General features: G+C 40.5%; 1 protein-coding gene across 1 annotated transcript in view; it reads right to left on the minus strand.

Annotated features, from left to right (window-relative positions):
- The window catches only part of GRTP1 (growth hormone regulated TBC protein 1), a 36,321-nt gene extending 17,533 nt beyond the window's left edge, over window positions 1–18,788 (minus strand). The window contains exons 1-5 of the mRNA XM_042039148.1: window positions 18,676–18,788; window positions 17,032–17,183; window positions 10,980–11,138; window positions 2,588–2,712; window positions 701–797 (exon numbers count right to left, since the gene is read on the minus strand). Coding sequence (XP_041895082.1) covers window positions 701–797; window positions 2,588–2,712; window positions 10,980–11,138; window positions 17,032–17,183; window positions 18,676–18,713 — 571 coding nt within the window. The 5' untranslated portion in view covers window positions 18,714–18,788. The remainder of the gene's footprint in view (window positions 1–700; window positions 798–2,587; window positions 2,713–10,979; window positions 11,139–17,031; window positions 17,184–18,675) is intronic.

Consider the following 18,788-nt stretch of genomic DNA (forward strand, 5'->3'; position numbering starts at 1 on the left):
CAGCTTAATTTCTCCTAATTTAATAGCTGAATATCTCTCTGGACTCTATTGACCAGCCTGGCTAGATCACTGTGGATTGTAACTGAGCTTTAACAAGAACTTTCCATACAGACACAGATTTTGACATTTGTCTGCTTTGTTGCAAAATCACAATGTGTAAAGTGTCCAAGAAGTTGACACTCAGAAGTAGGGACACAGCAGGAACTACCACCACCTTGTCAAAAAGCTCTGCAGAAAGCTCATGTTGTGTCCTGCCAAGCCACTGGGAATTCCTGCTCCGGGCTCAGTGCTCAAACTGGGCACATCTCCCACCTTTGCTCTGCTCTGCAATCACTGCTTCATCTGTGCTTTCTGCGACATCCCTGCAGCCAGAAGCGCCAAATCCTAGACACCTTCCCAAGCCCTGTTCCCCAGCATCACAGTGACAGAGGAAGACACCTAGATAACAGGTGTAAGTAGGGAGTAAGAAGAAAGACTGCATATTAACATACATATAAACCACTGCCTCAAGATGGAATCTGACTATGAAATATTGACAAATTTTGCCTGTGTGCTGTGTCTTTGTCCTGTGTTTCCAGGACCTAAAAAACCTTTAGTCCAGGCAAGCCCATTTTAACATCTAAAGCCTCTGAAACTGGAGAAGAATGCAAAGATAAAAGCCAAGCTCCAATATATGAATAAAACTATGTTTTTAACATACCAGGCAATATTCTTCCAATAAGAGCATCTAGCAACCAAAAGGACTCCTCTTCATTCTTTGTTATAAGAATCAGGTATCCAGCAATGAAGTTCATGCCCTGAAACAGAAAGAAGGGTTTTGAGATGCATACACTTATCTTAAGAGTTTCTAGTTTACTTCCTTTGATTAAGGGCTAAATTACTACAGCTCTACAAAGTGTGCGTACTAAATCAACTCTAGTAATGAAGGCCATCGGTTGAGTAACCTGCTAAACCTGCATGACAACAGCTAAAAAGAATTATTAACAAAGATCAAGGGGAAGAAAATTAAAAGAAAAAGCTTAGCAGTCTATACTTTCAATTTTCCTTTTTTTTTTTTAAATTCCAAAGCCCAGTGCAACTGAAAGCTGCTTTGATCAGAACCCAGCCACAGCTGTATTAGATGAGCACTACCAACACAACACACCTGCAGGTAGACAGTGAGGCTGCAGGAGGAGAATGTCTGACCCAAACACACTAAGTAAAACATTGCAGCCCCATCAGCTTTTACAAGTTTTTGCTGCTTAACTCATCCAAACGCTGCATACAAACATATTTCTTCCGTAATATCTCTAGTACTCCATATACACATATAATAGCACTGATCCTGTGAGGAGACCAGATGTGCAAAGAATCCACACAAAAGTTTTTTTAAGTGTTCTTCTTTCGTTAGTCCATTAAACAGTAAAGGTACCAAAACATTTTATTAACAATTGGACATGTAGAAGCTACTATGGTTTAGAAGTTGTGTTATGTTGTGTATAACTGCCTCTATACAGAAACCTGACACTTGGCAAAAGTGAGTATTCATAATTCTACCCCTTCTGTTATTATCAAAACATTAAAATTATATTTTAATAAATACATATTACTGAAAATCATAAATATCACTCATCTTTTGAAGAATGGGAGTAAATAATTTCTGTACTAAAACTGGTTGGGATACACAAGAAAAAAAAATTTTTTTTAGAGACTTCAGTGTAGGTTTAAGTCCCTTTAAGTCTTCTCCTCTCCAGATTTAAATAAATACTGTTCATATTCTTTCAAATTTGGAATAGTTGTACTTACTGCACTAACTTTCTCAACTAACACAAGCTATATGTTAGCACACATATTCTTGCTGAGGAAGGGGACAAGACAGGAGAGGACTTAATAAGTGAACTGAAAACACATTTTGCAGTTCCTGCTTCTTCAAGATCCTTAAGGACGGCTGCTTTTTTTCTTGACTGTCAGACTGTCATGAAATCAACTTATCTTCTTTGTGTCCCACAGGAAACTTTACAGTACTTGACAGTGACAACAGAAGCTTTCCTGAGCTGCCATCAAAGCAGTATCAGGTTGAATTTCAAAGAAATTTTCTTCCTACTTGTGTTATCTATATTGGGAGATGGCACTAAATAAATGCTACCAGCCCCGAAGTACATGATGTCACATTAATGCTGGTCTCTCTGTACTTTGGAAAATGTGACAGTGAAAACAAAGGAAATTGAGATCTCATGATGCCTTCTACATACCAAGGACTGTTTGGGGGAAGATGGCAGGAGGGAGGAAGAGGGAAAGGCAGGCTTGCTTTCTCTTGCTCTCCAAAGCAACTACTCTTAATACAACCATGTGTGATAAAATACTTCTGTTGCAGCTGACAAATGGAACCAAAGTGATCAAGCTGGCATATGAGAACAGCCACTGAGAAACTCAGGACATGTGAACTTGCCTGAAGCAATTCATACAGCCCCCCCTTCCCTCCCCTCCTGGGGCCAGTTTAAAAACAGAAATAGTTTGTGGGTGTGCTTCTAAAAAAACACATTCAAATGGACAAGAACAGTTACCACTCATGAAATGCAGCATTGTTTACAAAACAATGATTACCTACCTGACAATATCCTACTGCTTTATTATGATTCCCATATGCTACCAATACATTGTAGAGTGCATGCTGCAAACATGGATCAGCGGTTTTGCGGAATTTTACATTATCTGGAAATGTTCTGTTCATGTCTAGACAAAAGGGAAAAAGACCAAAATTAAGAGCCGTTCCCTCTCACTTTCCAAACAAACTTTTACAGGTCTTCTGAAGTACAACTGAAGCTTCACTATGGTTCACTGAACTGTTGTTTTGGTGGATTAATCTTAAGAAACAGCTTTACCTCAGTTTTGGCTAAAAGGGCACTTGCATTCAAGGATAATCTCTTCCTAGAAAGAATAATCCTATTAGTTGTTGGGGTTTTAGGAGTTCTCCTTCTGTTTTCTTTTTCTCTTAAAGAATTTTCCCCATACATGTTGCCAGGGGGACAAATTACTGGGTGCTTAAGAAAAACAAGACCTGGCCACAGGAGGAGGGGTCCATCTGGCTACTCTCTTTCACCTGGGCTTGTGAGCTGTTAGTTCCCGCGTTTGGACAGAGAGAGAGGCTGGAAGGAATTCGTCAGCACTGGAGACTCTGCTTTTTCAGCTGCCTTCCTTCTACCGGAGAAACCCCGGGATTCCCAAGCCCGCCTTTCCCTGCCCCGATGGGAGCAGGGCTGTGGCCGCCCTGCCCCCGCCGTTGCTTGGAGCCTTCGCTACGTTGTAGCCCCGCATGCCCTGCCTGCTCAGACCTCCAGGGGCTCCCACCGCAGCTCCAGAGTTCGATCCATCTCGTCTGCCACCCGGGATTTGTGCTCGTCTCTGCCGCTCCAGCCTGCTGTTCCCGAGGGTCCGGCCGGACACCAGGATCGGCTGCCCAGGGGTTTGTGAAGCCTTTGTTCCGTCCCTTCCCGGGATCCCAGGGCACCGGTGCCGCGTGCTCCCCGAGCTCGCTCCGGAGCGCCCCCTGCAGCCGCGGGGGAACCATCGCACCTGCCCTGCTCACCGGGAGCCGCCAGCGCCCCTGCCGGCTGCGAGCGGAACTGCACCCGAGGGGAAAGGGCCTGACAGCCGAGAGGGCTGGGACTGGGTTTGTGATTGCTGTTACTGCCAATAGTTACTGTTGTTTGTTTGACTGGTTATACACATATAGATATATAATAGTAAAGAACTGTTATTCCTGTTCCTCATATCTTTGCCTGAAAGCCCCTTAATTTCAAAATTATAATAATTTGGAGGGAAGGGGGTTTTAATTTTTTTTTTCTCTTCCATTTCAAGGGAGACTCCTGCCTTCCTTGGCAGACACCTGTCTTTCAAACCAAGACATTAGTATACAGAAACCAATTTCAAGCAGGCCTAAAGAAATTTTCCTGCAGATTGGACTCCCTCCATGTCTGACTGCAAAGGCTTAAATGAAAGCAAACCAGGTATTTAGACCGACAGACACAAGACATGCCAAATGTATCAAGTCAAGTGGCATGAAATGAGTTGTGCCTCTAGGAAAAGCATATTCTCATAACAAATCAGATGAACTTTCAATTGACTTTACTCAGTGAACTTCTACCAAACAGTAACAGCCAAAAAAACCCAGACCCGTTCCCACAGCTGCCAACTTCCACTTAAAAATCACTTTTAAAAATTTAAGTTTCTCCATGATGTGATCATGAGAGGAGTTGTGTCTTCACTGGTGCAAGATTGAGAGTGGGAGTGATTTCTGAAAACCAAGCAGCAGAGCACATTCCCACATGCTTCAAGCTCAATCCTTAACCAAGTAAGGAATATGCAATTACTGACATTTCCAACCATCAATTTCTTTCAGACCAAACACTAACAGTAGGACTCATCTCTCCTTACAAAGGTCTAAAAATTAGTCATGCAAGTTTGATCTAGTTACCCCAAACCAGCCCATAGTTGTTGGAAAGAAACTGGCAGAGTTAATTTTTGGCTTGCTTCACTCCATAAAGAAAGAACCCAAGGTCACTAGTCCAGACTTGTGCATCTGATTTTTAAACAGAAATTTTCTCTCCAACTTAAATGTCTAAAAGTAACTTTGCAGATTTTCCAAACCCAAGAGTTATTAATAAAATATGAGTAGTTTCTTGGGTTATATTTAACAATAACAAATTGGGTTAAAGTTAAAACCAAACTTCAATAACAGCACCTCTGTACAGATCTTCATGTCCTAAGAATTATCACTTTTTATCAGCCTTTTCCGGCACAAAGGAAGAAGTCTGTTACAGCTTTGACACAAAGTTCAGCTGTAAGCAACCAAAGGAAGAAAGCTCCCCAAAATCACGAGCAGTGTAGTGGAAGTCACATGCATTAAGAAGTTATCATACTAATCACTATTTCTTCCTTTTAAAGTGAACAAATCATTACCAGGAAAATATTTCATTTCACCTCTCATGTGAATGGAAAAAAACCACAAGGAAAAAGAGGACCTGAACAACAGACAGTTACAGGATAAACAAATTTCTTTTGTTTCTTCTTGGTAGGAATGCAGCATAGTATTTGCATAATCAAAATTTATTCTTTATTAAAGTATATGCTGAATGTTACAGAAAAGATTAATGCTGAATTTTGGCCATGGCTCTTCTCAGCTATGCAAAGGTGAGCGGGAAGTAAGAAAAGTCCATCACATACAAAGCAGGGACTACTCACACTGAACTCATCTGTAACTTCACAACCTGAAATTGAGAGAATCAGCTGCAACTTGTTTTCTGATTGGAGAGCACTTTTTTCCTACAAGGACTGGTGGAAGCCTTCCCTAGTTTTATGAAGGATTTTAAACTTTCTTTTATTTAGTAACAGTATTTTAGTTTAGGGGAAGGGGATGGAGAGAAAAAACAAGATACAAGAGCTAAAAGACTTTACTCTTAATAGAAGATATAGGGCATGGTCCTTGTGCCAGACTATTACTTTGAGCCCAAGAGCAGAGGGTCCCATTCCCTCTCCATCCTACCCTTTCTGCTCCATTTGCATGCTCTCCCTCTTCCTCCAGTTCTAAGGCTCCTCTAGCTCAAGGTGAGGGAACTCAACCCACTCCACAGGCACACACAAGCCAATACATTTTATCATACTAAAAGATGAGGGTCAGAGATTACTTGAGGCAAATGGCAGGAGTAGGCAAGAGCTGTTCATTTGGCTTCACTGCTTATATCCACTTTAATACATCTATTCCAGGGGAGACATCCAAATACTTCCTTCTCATGCTCTGCACAGCCTACCCTCTGACCTACTGTCCATTAATCTGCTTCGTTCTTAACGGACATTACTGTCCAAAGGAACACAGCTTCAAACTGGTCCAGTTTGGGGGGAAAAAAAAAAATCGGGATTCTTTTCAAGCAGCAAAATGAACATTAGAATCTTACACTGCTAAATAAATCCCAAAATTATGACTATCTTGTCATTATGTGCAGATCTGCTTATAAATAAACTAGGTATGGGAGCACAGAATCAGGAAGAAGGCCACAATGAAAAGATTAACTACTCTTTTGTAGTAAATTTAGATTAAATCCCAACAGAATTTTTTTAGACAATCTTTCAGCACTCAGAGGTGGCAGTTTTATGCTGCTGTGAAACAAAACCAACCAAAAGCTTTCCTGCTGATTCATCTCTGTGCAGGAACCATGAGAAGACCATTGGCTTCTTTCTTCCCTCTCATGGGTCTGCAGTATTTCTACCTCACTCAGTAACATAAACAAAGGCAGAACACATTAGCCTCAGTTTATAAAACAGATGTCTATTTCGGTACCACGAATCAGAGTCATTGATGTTATTTCTGGAGCAAAGAGATTTGAAAGCGCAGTCCAGAAAACCAATGCTTTTGGAACCAGTCTCGTGCTTTTCCTACTTAGGGTACTTCAAAGGTCAGGCATCTACAGGACAACCTTCTTCACCTTGCTATCTCATCCTTCCTTTTTGTCCTGATTCTAGCCACAATAGGGTTAATTTCTGCAGTAGCTGGGAGGGGGTGTGGCTATAGGGCCTGGAGGTTGCTCTATACCACCTCATCACTGCCAGGGGGTGGGAAAGGGACTCTCTTCCAGGGAGAAGGGGTTCCCATTCAGTTGAGAAAGTGGCAGAGGTATTGTCTTTTATCGTGTGCTTTCTTTCTGTGTGAATTGTTTTGTATACCTTTTGTTATTAATATTGTTGCTGTTACTGTTTGTTTTCATATCTCATTGCTGTTTCCAGTAAATTGTTCTTATCTCAACCCATGATCTTCGCCTTTTGTCCCTCCAACTGGAGGGGGGAGAGGGACCAGCATGTGGTTTTAGAGGGAGTGCTAAATTGGAGAATACATTTCCTAAACCATGGCACTTTTACTTTCATATCCAGGTGCTTCTCACTATGAGACACAGGTGGTCAGTAAATTACACAAGTATTTTTATAACTAATATATTCTACTCCACTTATGGCCACTTCTTTGCTACTCCTACATCTGTGATGTGCATCTGCTCTGAAGAGCTTCAAGGCAGGTAATTTTTTCTTTTTTTACATAGTAGAAAGCAGAGCAAAAATTCACCTCATCTGCCAACTACAAGCATTCAAAAACTCCACTGCATATCCAGAATTCAAAAGTTCAAGCTTTCCCCTGCAACACCTGGAACTATAAATTATTTTGGAGGCTTGGGGGGTTTGCTTGTTTTAAGTTAAGGCCAAGTTTGTTATTAACTAAAGTCAGAAAAATTGAGCCTGACAACCCCCACTAACAAGTAACAGCTCAAGAGCTTTCAGCAATCAAGAAAGCCAACAGAGTTAGGGTTTTTTACAATATTGCCACTGTATAAATCCGAAAAGCACGTGCATAAATTCCAGTCCCCTTCATCCCCAAAAGATGACACTAGAATTAGAGAAATTGCAGGAAAGAATGGCAGCAAGGAAGACCACAGATACAAAATGGCTACCATATATAGCACAAACCCAGGTGGATTAGAGCTCCTTAGTTTGGAGGGAGATGCTTAACAGCATTGAGACAGCACAAATCTGCAAAATCATAAGCAAAGTAAACAAAATGAAAAAGGAGCAACCAGAAGGGTTTTTGTGAATTTTTTCCCATCCAGCATTATTAGGTACAAACATGCAGCATATGTCTTGGCAACTCTCCAAACCTCAGATGACTGGAGACTAGGAAAAACATTCTGAGGAAGTCCTCCAGTTCCCCCTTTAGCTGTTCTGATAGACGAAAGACCAGATGAGGCAGCAGTTTGAATATGACCTGATAGGGCTCCTCTTACAGAGAGCCACAAGAGCTGGCACTGCTCTTCCCCTTCCTCTCGAATGGTTAAATGCTTTAAACTCACCTGAAAATTCCCAACTTCCACTAACAGTTTAACATTCAGAGAAGCTTCTTAGTGCTTTGATAGTAAAATATTCCCTGTCTCCAGTGAAATGACAATGACCATTGTTTGAATTACTTTTCTGAACCCATCATAAACTCAATTAAGATCCTACAACCACCATCCAATCCTCAGTCAGATCCTTATGCCAGCTGTCACACGGCACAGCACAGGCTCTGGGACTGACTGATAAAGATCAAACCCTGGGTTTCACAGCACCTACAACTCCTCCTCATGAAATACAAGAGTGTAAGCACGGATTAGCTGCATGTACGTGCCTGAGGACTTGCAGGCATACTCCAAAATTCAATGGCCAGCCTAAGGGGAGCTTACTCCAAGGAAGCTACAACTTATACTCCAGTCTTTCCATACCCAGCATGTAGCCTCTGCATTAGGAGGACAGCCACTTTTTATCTTACATCATCATTTGTGCTACTAAACTTGACTATAATAGGGCATGAAAAACAAAGTGTAGTTGGAATGCATGCCCTTCTAAATGTGTACGTAAACTAAGACACGAAAATTTAGAGACCTGGATTCTTTAAGCTCTTTTTTTAATGGTTAGAGTAAGAAGCCTGTTCTCTCCGACATTTTTCTTAAAAAAAAAAGTTCAAACCACAAATAGCATATTAAATAAAGTCAGCAATAAAGTTCATCAGTTCAGAATCAGGAAATTAAAGGGCAAAAATGGTGAAAGAACAGATTACAGATTTAATTAGCTGAAAGACTTCTGTTGCTATTACTAGTCAGATTTTTCTTTAAAGATTAGACCATTTCTTGACACAATCTACCTGCCCTTTTTAACCTGATTATACCCATTAAAGACTTTCCCATATGAAAAAAAGTTCCATACTTAAAAATTGTTTGCAGCTTCTGGGCATGTAAAAGAAACAGGACACAGAGACTCATACACATTTTAAATTGAATTTGAAATAAAGTCTTTGGTTGGCCTTGTCCTCCTGCCCCTCCCCCTGGAAAAAAGTGTGATTGCTGTTCTCTTGTTTATAAACCCCAGCATTGTGCTGGGCTGTAACTTTACAGCTAGACTGTGGCAATGAACACAGCACAGTTGCCTGAAAATTCTGGAAACTGCAAACATGAAAGCAACAGTAGTACGATTCCACATCTTACCTTGGTCTACTATTAAAAAAAACTACAGTAATGGGAAAACAACACTTGAAAAAACATAATGAAAGGCACCAATTCACACTGAAAGAGTCCTCAGCCAAAGCCCACTATAAAATGTGCAGTGAACAGGAGCACGAGTTCATTAAACACACTAACCACAAAGTTTACATTCACCTTAAGTACTTTGTTCCTTTCATCTCTCCTACGGCCACACTAGTTCTTCCTTTCTGAAGGAAAATCTACCATTGGAGTGTCTGAGGTCTTAATTTCATTTTTTCCCCTCCAATAAAGTCTTCCAAGCCATTCTTCTTTTCCCTCACTTGCTCCATGTTAATTTTCTCTTCTACAGTTTTCCAATCAATGCAGTAACCCTTCCAAAACTTTATTTCGTCCATAGTTCACAAAGGGATCTTTATCATTACCCAGTATTTTTCCTTCCCCCAGAAAAATATTTTTATTTCATTTTAACCTGTGTGGAAAGCCACCTACTGATCCTTCATGTCTTTGTCTAGTACTGGAAAAAAGTTGTTTTCAACTCTCTTGCAGAAATTTTACCCTAGTTGAATAGTTTGATGCTTCTCCAGACCCTTACCAAGGCAGGCTTTAGAAAGTCATCTTACTAGCTCCCTCTTTATTCATAGTAAGAGCTCTACTGTTTCAAGTTCTGAGCAGGATATAAGCCTGCAGATTTCTGGCTAGTCTCCATATTCATAGGAACATGAAGTTAATGCTCCAACACACCTTACTAAGGCATGTAGTCCCAAAATCCCAAAGTCCCAAAAGCCCATAGTCCCATGTAGTCCCAAAAGTACTGCTGTTGAGGGGAAAGGCAAAGAAGAAACTCTGCATAAGCCAAGTGTTTAGATGCTTATTCAACTCGAATAAAAATCTATAAAGCCTAAACTTTAGGTACCTGAGTTTTTTGCAAGAGGAAAAAGACAACCTACCTTTCTAACCAAATAACCTCAGCATTGTTCCAGAGCAGAGCCCAACCTCTTGACTTTTTAATTGAGCAATTCAGCCAATATCAGCTTCGCCACAAAGGCTCTGCTGTTGCAGGTTTCAGGACAAGTATCAGTTACACCAAACTCCTACTTGTTTGTCCTCACCTACTGCCTCTTTTTTCTCCCAGTGGGCCAGCCCAAGGTCTCACTGCCCTTATACCCTGTCATCAGTATTGACCACTGATCAATGCTCACAGAAAGCACACATGAAAATGGATCAGTAGAGCAGGGGTACACTTCTCCCAGGGATTTACATTTAGTGTTTAATATTTCATGCATCAAGTGGATTCCCCCACCTGTCAGTTTAGCAAATTCCTTTTTAAACCAGTTCATACTTCTAAACTCTGCAGCACAATAACAAGTGCCACAACTCTTCTAAACCTGCAGCATGGCACATTTCATTTAGTGTCCTTGGTTCTTATGTTACAAGAAACAAATAACAATTGTTCCTCATTCACCATCTTCGCACCATTTATAATTCATATAAATCTATCAACAGCTCTTTCTTAGCAGTCTTTTTACTCAACCTGAAATCCTAGCATACTTCACCTGCCTCATATAGACCTCTATACCACATCTTCAACCACCCCTGCTGCTTCTCCAGTGGCCTGTGGGACAGAACTAAGGAGAAACAGACTCAAAGGTAGGTGTCATGGCTCAAAGATACAACTCTTCACTTAGATGACACTATAATGTTTTCTAGTTTATTCCTTCACAAATAATTTCTCATCTTTCTTAAAAACATTCCTTAATGCTTTTAACCACATGATGAACCTGGAAAGATCTGTGCTGTTGAAGAGCTTACGACTAATCCAATTTAAGTGTTAATTCAGCACTTAAACCACTACTACAGAAATACTAAGTTTTCCATGACATAACTTTATCTCTAACACTTAAGGACATAGGATGGATAAATACAGATAAACAGCATTATCAAGAGAATAACCTGTTTTGATTGCTTCAAGCAGCTTGTCATTCTTCTCTCCTTCAAGCAGTCTCTGGTAATACCCAGGGTTTTGTTCCATGTTTGCTTGGGCCCCACTCACAATCATCCAGATCAATGCACGGTGTTCATTGGGGATGCCTTTCCTGATATATCTCTTCACTGCAAGACAAGAAGTTTGGTTTTGCTTGTTCATTTTTTAAATAAATGAAAAATACCAGCTGTATAACTCTTTTTTAAATGAGCAACCTAAAGTTAAGAAATCATAGGAAAACTCTTGACTAGAGATTGTTTTCTCTCCTATGCTACCATTTAGGATAAGCATTTACTTCTCAGCCGCATAGTATATTTTAGATTCACTCCGAAGTTCTTGTCATTCAGACTCCCCGCCAGATCTCCAGACTCAGGTTTTACTCCGTCCTCACTTCCCTTGTTAGAATTTTTAATCCTTTCCTCTTCTTCTGCCTTTCTGGATGGAGATACGAACAGCAAAGCTCCCCCTTGATCTTTGTCCTTTTTCATTCAGATAAGCACTGACTTGACTTTTCCTACATCACCAGTGGCCTCTGACATGATGGCTCTGCCCATTCAGCTCTAACATCAATGGCCATGTTAACATAACCCTAGGGCTTCAGCTTAGCACCTGACCACTGAAATACAGCAGAAACTGAGGAATATTAAATACGTGCCTCCTATCTAAATGAGCCCTGGAAGAACTGGAGATGTGAGCGAACAGCAGATGATTTTCCCTAGAATAACCGGGGAAGTCTTTTCCAATCTAAAGTAGCTCTTATCCCCTGCATAATTTTCATCATTAGGGTGTGCTTTATGGTTTTTTTTAAGCAGATGATTCAGTGTAAATAACTATGATGCAAGATTACAGGAAGAAGCATCAGGCTACTGGCAATGAAAGCAGCTTCCTCCTGGGAATGGTATGAAAAATATTAATAAGGAGTCAATGCTGTTTATGGGTATATAATCCTAAATCAGCTTACCTTTCCTGACCCAAAAAGACAGCTGAATGTTTGAGATTCTTCTCCTTTTTTGGGGGGAGAAGAAAATGACAAATGAAACAGACATTTCTTACTAAATGAATCAGGTTGTATCAATAAAAGCATCAACTTCTCCTCTCTACATTTTATGGGACTCAAATCCAAGTGGAGAATTTTATTCCACCCACACACAATATCACTACCTAGCCAGGTTTTATTCAATCACATAGTTCTGTAATAAATACTGCCTAAATTAAAGGCCTTAAAAACAGCAGAGTGAAGCAAGGTTGTACAACTCAGCCAGGCACCTTCTAAATACATTCCACCTAATTAGAACTGCTATCCTTTAGGACCCAAAGCTGCTTCCCCAGCATCACCCAACATAAACATGCACATAATGACTATTTCACCCACCTAAAATCTGGTGTTTTCTCTCAAAGAAACATATTTGTAATAAATACCTGGTCTTTAGAGTACAGTTTTTGTTTCACTTTTCAATGAGGATTTATACTACAGGCTACAGTCTCTACAGTTCTAGCTGTAAAGCACCTTAATTACAATCTTCTTTTAGACTGGAAATAATTTACTTGTTTCCATGGTGGTTTAATAATCCCTGCTTCATCTCTTTTACGAAGTTTTGAACTCTAATGCTCAAGAAATCCTATAAATTGACATAGCAAATACAGGAATGAGCATCAAGAACCAGTCCCATTTAGGTTAACAAGAGACACTCAGATGAGCCTAGAAACAAACTTACTGGCTAAAATACTGGATTATCATATTTTAACACATAATCCAAATGGTATTTTTTTCTGGAACAATTTTAAATTCTGGAAGCATAGCCAACATCGATATCCAACAATACACATCAAATCCAAGAGAAGCATGGACAAGCCTTTGACAGTGGCAAAAGGGGAAAGCAGCCTGCAGCACAGCACACACTCATCATTCCTCAGTGTCATCATTTGCATGGCAATTGACAGCCAGGGGCTTGTATCACCCCAAGTGACTACTGACCCAGCTCTCTCATTCCCTGAGGAATGCAAAAGCCCTTTACATTGTGCTTTTTCTCCTGACACCATTAATAATACTTGCATTCAGAAGCAGCAAAGTAGTTTTGAAAAGAAGGACAGTCGCAATTTAATACATATCACTTATATATATATATATACATAGATACAGATATATCATCTTCTATACACAGAATTGTGTTCATACAAATATGTATGTATAGGCTCTCTTCCACATTATCCTTGGGAACGAAGAAACCCACAACAACAGTTGACACTGCAGAATATCCTCCCACTGTAACATCTAAGAAGCTTTCCCAGATGAAGCCAGATCATGCATGGGTCTCCACCCACACATCCAATGCCAGTTGCTTGACCTCAAAAGTAGAACTGTTGAATACCCCCAAGCCCCGAGTAAAATTCTAGAACATACATAGGTAAGAAATATCTTTATGTAAAATTTTTGCCTCTGTTCATTAACAAAATATTAAACATCAATTTTTATGAAACCCTCCCCCACTCTTAATAATTCAATTTCCTCTGACACTTACTGCCAGTTTCACAAGTTTAGAGTCACACTTTATGAATGTGTTTTCCTTGTTACAAGAAAAAACAGCTACCTGATAGGGTAGGAGTCTAAAAGTGATGATAAATACCCAAAGTAACTTCAAGAGAAAAGTATGAAGAAAATAACATTTTTCTAATACTGTACGTTACTTATAGTAACAAGATGTAAAAACAAGTCACTTAAACCTGCCTGTCCTTGTTTGATGGTAGAATATGAGAATTTTGGAGACTTATGCTTCAAGATAAGTGTTGTATTACCTTTTTCCCCCATTAACATTGTTTCACTCTACATCATAGACTCAGTTTATGTAGCAAAAAAAAAAGCCAAAACCACCAACATTTAAAATCAAAAATTATCTCATCTTAAAAATATTAGAAGAGCATGATTTTGAGAAGCATCTGCACTTTTACTTTTTCAGTTACTAACGATTACTGTTGAATGTTGAGGAAATAGGAAATAAACTTGGGCCCTAGAAGAAAAATTCTACAAAAGAGCTGCAAACAGCATACGAGGAACTGAAAGCTTTATTTCATGAATACATAACAGAAGAAACAGAGCAGATCAGTGCTGTAAATGTTCAAGTTCCAGTCAAACTGACTTTCCTTCCACTAAGCCCTGGGCTGGAACAGAAGTGCCCCTGTTATAACTATTGTTTAATAAATTTACTTTTCCCTTTCACTGTATTTTATCAAAGACCAGAAAGTGTCTTCTGCTACTGGTCACTTTTGACAAATTCACTAAGAGCCAAATTGTTTTGTGTAGCATGAATTTGGTCAGAATTAGGATACTTTGAGCAATTATGTCAGACAGTTTGTTGCCCACCTGTAAACAAAACAGAGCAGAAACCTGTATTTTGGTGCCATAAAGACAGAGCTGAATGAAGCAAGATAAAAAATTAAGAGGATCTCAATAGTGGCAGAGGGAGAAGGAGAGAGAAAGAAGGCAAGTGACAAACAGTGACTATAAACTCTCATGTGCAGTGGAAACAAGGTGAAGATAAGGGTAGGGGGAGAAACAAAATAGCAGAAAAATAACAAAAAGGAAGAGACTGGAGAATGAGTGAAAGGAACTGTCATCCAAAAGCCCCATGACCCACCCTGCCAGCAGGCTGCAATACAGAACAACAGGATACACTGCTTAATTACCATTATTAAAATGTAGTCTAATTATTTTTCTTTATAGTGGAACAGAATTACATCCATTCAAACCACCCTGGATATGAGGCAAACTCAGTAGCATGTGAACATGCCACATTTCCAAACTGGAAAATTAACACAAGTCATCACTTCTTCCTGTTTGCCTGGGCAGGAATTATGAGCTTCTCTGTGTGTAGACAAATGGGTGTGGAACTACTGAGCTATCACACATACACTGCCTCTCACATGTCTACTCACAGCAGGACACACAACAGTGGTTTCACAGCTACTGCGTTCGGGGGGGTAAGAGGCAGTTCTAGCTTATGGCAGAGCCAGCAGCCCTGAGCAAAGCTTCATAGCAATGAAGTCAGGTCCTGGAGGAGGGAAATTCAGTGGATAACCTGCAGAGCTTCTGCTATTTGCCTGCAAGGAAATCACTGCATAATCATCTTGCAGGATAAAGCACACACCTGCTTACACAATTCCATGTGCATGTCACAGACTTCAATCTTAATAACGATATGAGAAGGAAAGTATTTAAAAATCAGTAATTGCACAGGTTAACTTTTCACTCTCCGCCTCTGAGGTATCAGCTGAGGATAATGCAGGAAGCTTTTTGTAACAACTCTGGATCTACACTAAGACTACATTTCCTCAGTAGTTATTCCTGTCACTCTCCCTGGAATTACATGTATATGTGAGAATCCATAGCCTACAAATCCAAGTATCTTTAGCAAAAGTCAGTAATGTCAAAGATGAGGCACCAGCCCACAAGGACTTGCGCAGTCCAGAGCAATTGCCTGTGTCCCCTCAGCGGATTTATAGAATCCCAGTTTTCACAAAGAGCAGCCTGCTGGAGACAATTAAAGCCACGTTAAAGGCTGCTGCCATTATGTGCCCAGTGGGGCAGCATGACCATTGATTCTGAAGCCTGGTGGACAAGTTGAGATATTTGGTCAAAGTTTTGGCTCCAAAATAAGACCAAAGGCATTCACACTTTTAGTACAATCACAGTAACACTCTGTTTCTAAAATGCTAGAACTGGGAACACAAAGAAAGAGAAATGAAATGAACACACAGAAATTGCTAAAAGCTGCCAATGTTACCACTCACACATTAAGAGAAGGGTATGAATCGAAACTGAGATTATTTTTCCACAACTAGAAGACTAAGTTCTGCAGAATCTCAAAATCCTCACCAATTCAAAATGGCACAAAGTTATCACTACATTCAAACTTGACACCCCAAACAAAAGCATCTTTACAGCTCAAGCCTACATTTCCTGGAATTTCTCACCATTGAAATAGACATCTGTACACAAAATACACTGTTATATTTAAAATGTCTCACTAGTTATCATCCCATTTCTGGTGCCAAGGGAAAAAAAAAACAACAACCCCACAACAACAAAACCATCAGAATCACCAGCCAAAGTCTGTACCTGGAGCACAGCTCTGAATACTTCAGCTGTGTTACAGTCAATGTCTGATTAACGTTTGCTTAATTTCACTCACTTTTTCTTTAACATACTTACAGACAACTCTGCCCAACTCCAAAAGACACCCAAAGAGAAAGCAACCTGAATATCACCATTAAGAGCAAACAGGAAAATTTAGATTCTTATTTGAAAACATAACCCAGGGAGAGAGTGGGAGGAAACCCCATCCTTTAGTTTCACAGGATTCCCTGACACCTTCTGACTCTCTCTCTGTATTTCCACCTGTATCTCTTGCAAGATAAAACATTGCTAGAGGTTTTCATGCTCTTTGAAGCAGACATTAACACTTCCATCAGCATGGATACAGTGTTGCATCAGTCCCTGCATAAATCTTACTTTCTTCGCTTCCTCAGGCATTCATCGTCAGTTCTTAGTACACACCTTTTTAGCTGCATGCTCAATGTCATTTTACAAAAGAAGGATAAGGAGAGCTGCAAAATCTCAGCAGCCTAAGAACTGTCAAAGAGACAGCAACTGAGAACCCTAACATCCTGATCCCTGGGGTTCAAGACAGCATCTTCTACATAATCTCATGTCTTTTTAAAGAGAGTACAGAGTACAATACAGCAAACAGCTGCAAAACGGTATCTTGCAGTGCCAGTGGCCATAATATCTGGGTTACAGATGTAACAAGATATTAATGTGCTGAAGAAGGATTACTCCTTTGGAAGGTTTAAATCAAATCCCTCTAACAACAGCATACTTGCTTATGCACTATTACTGTTTATACTACTGGTTTTCATTTGAAGACAGAAATAGTATTCAACATTCAAAAACACAAACCCACTGAATACCATTTCTGTTGATCCCAACATAATGCACATTTACCTATAAAAAGACATGAAGCTCACCTTTTAAACTCTTCTGTATACTGTTATTCCCCTTTAGGAGCTTGGACCATTTTATTGCTCTTCTAGTGAGTACCACTAGGTATCTGGAAAAGAATGCTTCATAGGATGCATAATCAAAGTCTTCTGGCCTTTCAAACCCATATGGATCAACCCTGCAAAATAAAAAAAGAATTCCTGTAATAATGTTTCTACATACCTACAGCTGGAGAAAAAAAAAAAAGGCAAGTATGCTTTAAATAACTTCCAGTTGCTATTTCTAAAAGCAGCTCAAGACTCCCTCCTCCCAACGAAAACCTACTTTACACAAACTGTTACACTCCATTTAGCATTTAAACTTACTGTTTAAGTAAATTAATTTAAACATGCACTGTTCAGTCAGTTTTACAGATTTCACTGTTTTTTTAAGTACAGAGTTTGTGGAGCAAAGGACCCATTGAGTGCAAAACTGACACAAAATTATGGCCACATAAAAGTCTGGGAGGTATTTTTCACCACAATACAAGCAAACAGTTGAAAAGTATAAGGTATAGCACAAAAGTTCGAATATGACTTGAACTCTCTTTCCACACAGTTCTGTGCACAAAAATGACAACAGAAAGTACAAGTGTAACAGGTTACAAAGATTATTTTTTAAATAGGTAATTTCTGAAATTATCTTCATGAAAATATACAACTTGGAAAAAGACAAATCCTTGTGTCAATCCACCTTCTTCATATGTAGTACCAAAATGCTTATTTTATTATCTTTTACAGTTGTTCAATGTTCAGCACATTATCTCAGGCAGCACAATACTGACAGAGTATCAGAACTGAATGGCTGATTTTGTTTTAACATATCAACTCACCTTGATAAATTATATTTATGGCAACTTCCCAGGGTGCTCTATACCTGCCAATTACCACCTGAGTACAGGACATTAATGGGCTTCACAGAAGTTAAACAGGGAGAGGGATCTGTCTAGTCAGACAAGGTTTCAAGATAGACTTGAGGGTTTAACTTCCCAAAACACTGCCTGTTTCATTCATGGTGAAGGAATTTGGCCACGGAGCAGCACTGGAACAGCCTTGGGAAAACTGGCTCACGGGAGCGTCACAGGTAGAAAAGCATGAATCAGATGAGGAACAATTAAATATTCAGACCTCAGATTGTTACTACATTGTTGGCTGCTTAGAAGAGTCACCTTAATATTCAGGTACTCCTCAAATCTGACACAAAAACCAAAGGTGTAAAAAGCACCGAGACCCCCGACACAGATTGCTCTGAAGACACAGAACATGAAAACACACACATACAAAAAACCCCCTCACACGTCCATGAACACACATCTCTTATTTACGACTGCGACTGCCCAGGCAGCAAGTACAGATTAATTTCATGCTCCACTCCATTCCTAAGGTAGAAAGGGAAAACAAAGAGTGAGGACGCAGAGTTTCAGGGAAGCCACCTTCCCCGGCTGCCCTCGGGCAGGGAAGGTTGCGGCGGCCGCTCGGTGCCCTCAGCCACCAGCCGCGCCTGGGCCGGTCCGTGGGGCTTCCCCCGGCCGCAGCACCCCGGCAGGGCCGGCTCCGAGTGCTCGGGGAGGCACAGCTCGCCCTCCCTGCACGGCTGGCGCGGTCCGAGCCCAGCCCTGTCGGCAGCCCTACCTGTACGCCCAGTCCCGCCCGTCCTCTCGCCTCGCCATCGGCCACCCCGCTGGCGCCCGGCGGGCGGGCGCTCCCCAGGCCGAGCAGCGCCGCGGCCGCAGCCCCGCGCGGAG

Source organism: Corvus kubaryi, unplaced genomic scaffold (assembly GCF_017639235.1).
Source record: "Corvus kubaryi isolate FWS band 111438036 unplaced genomic scaffold, C.kubaryi_AGA036_p1.0 133, whole genome shotgun sequence".
Classification (NCBI taxonomy): Eukaryota; Metazoa; Chordata; class Aves; order Passeriformes; family Corvidae; genus Corvus; species Corvus kubaryi.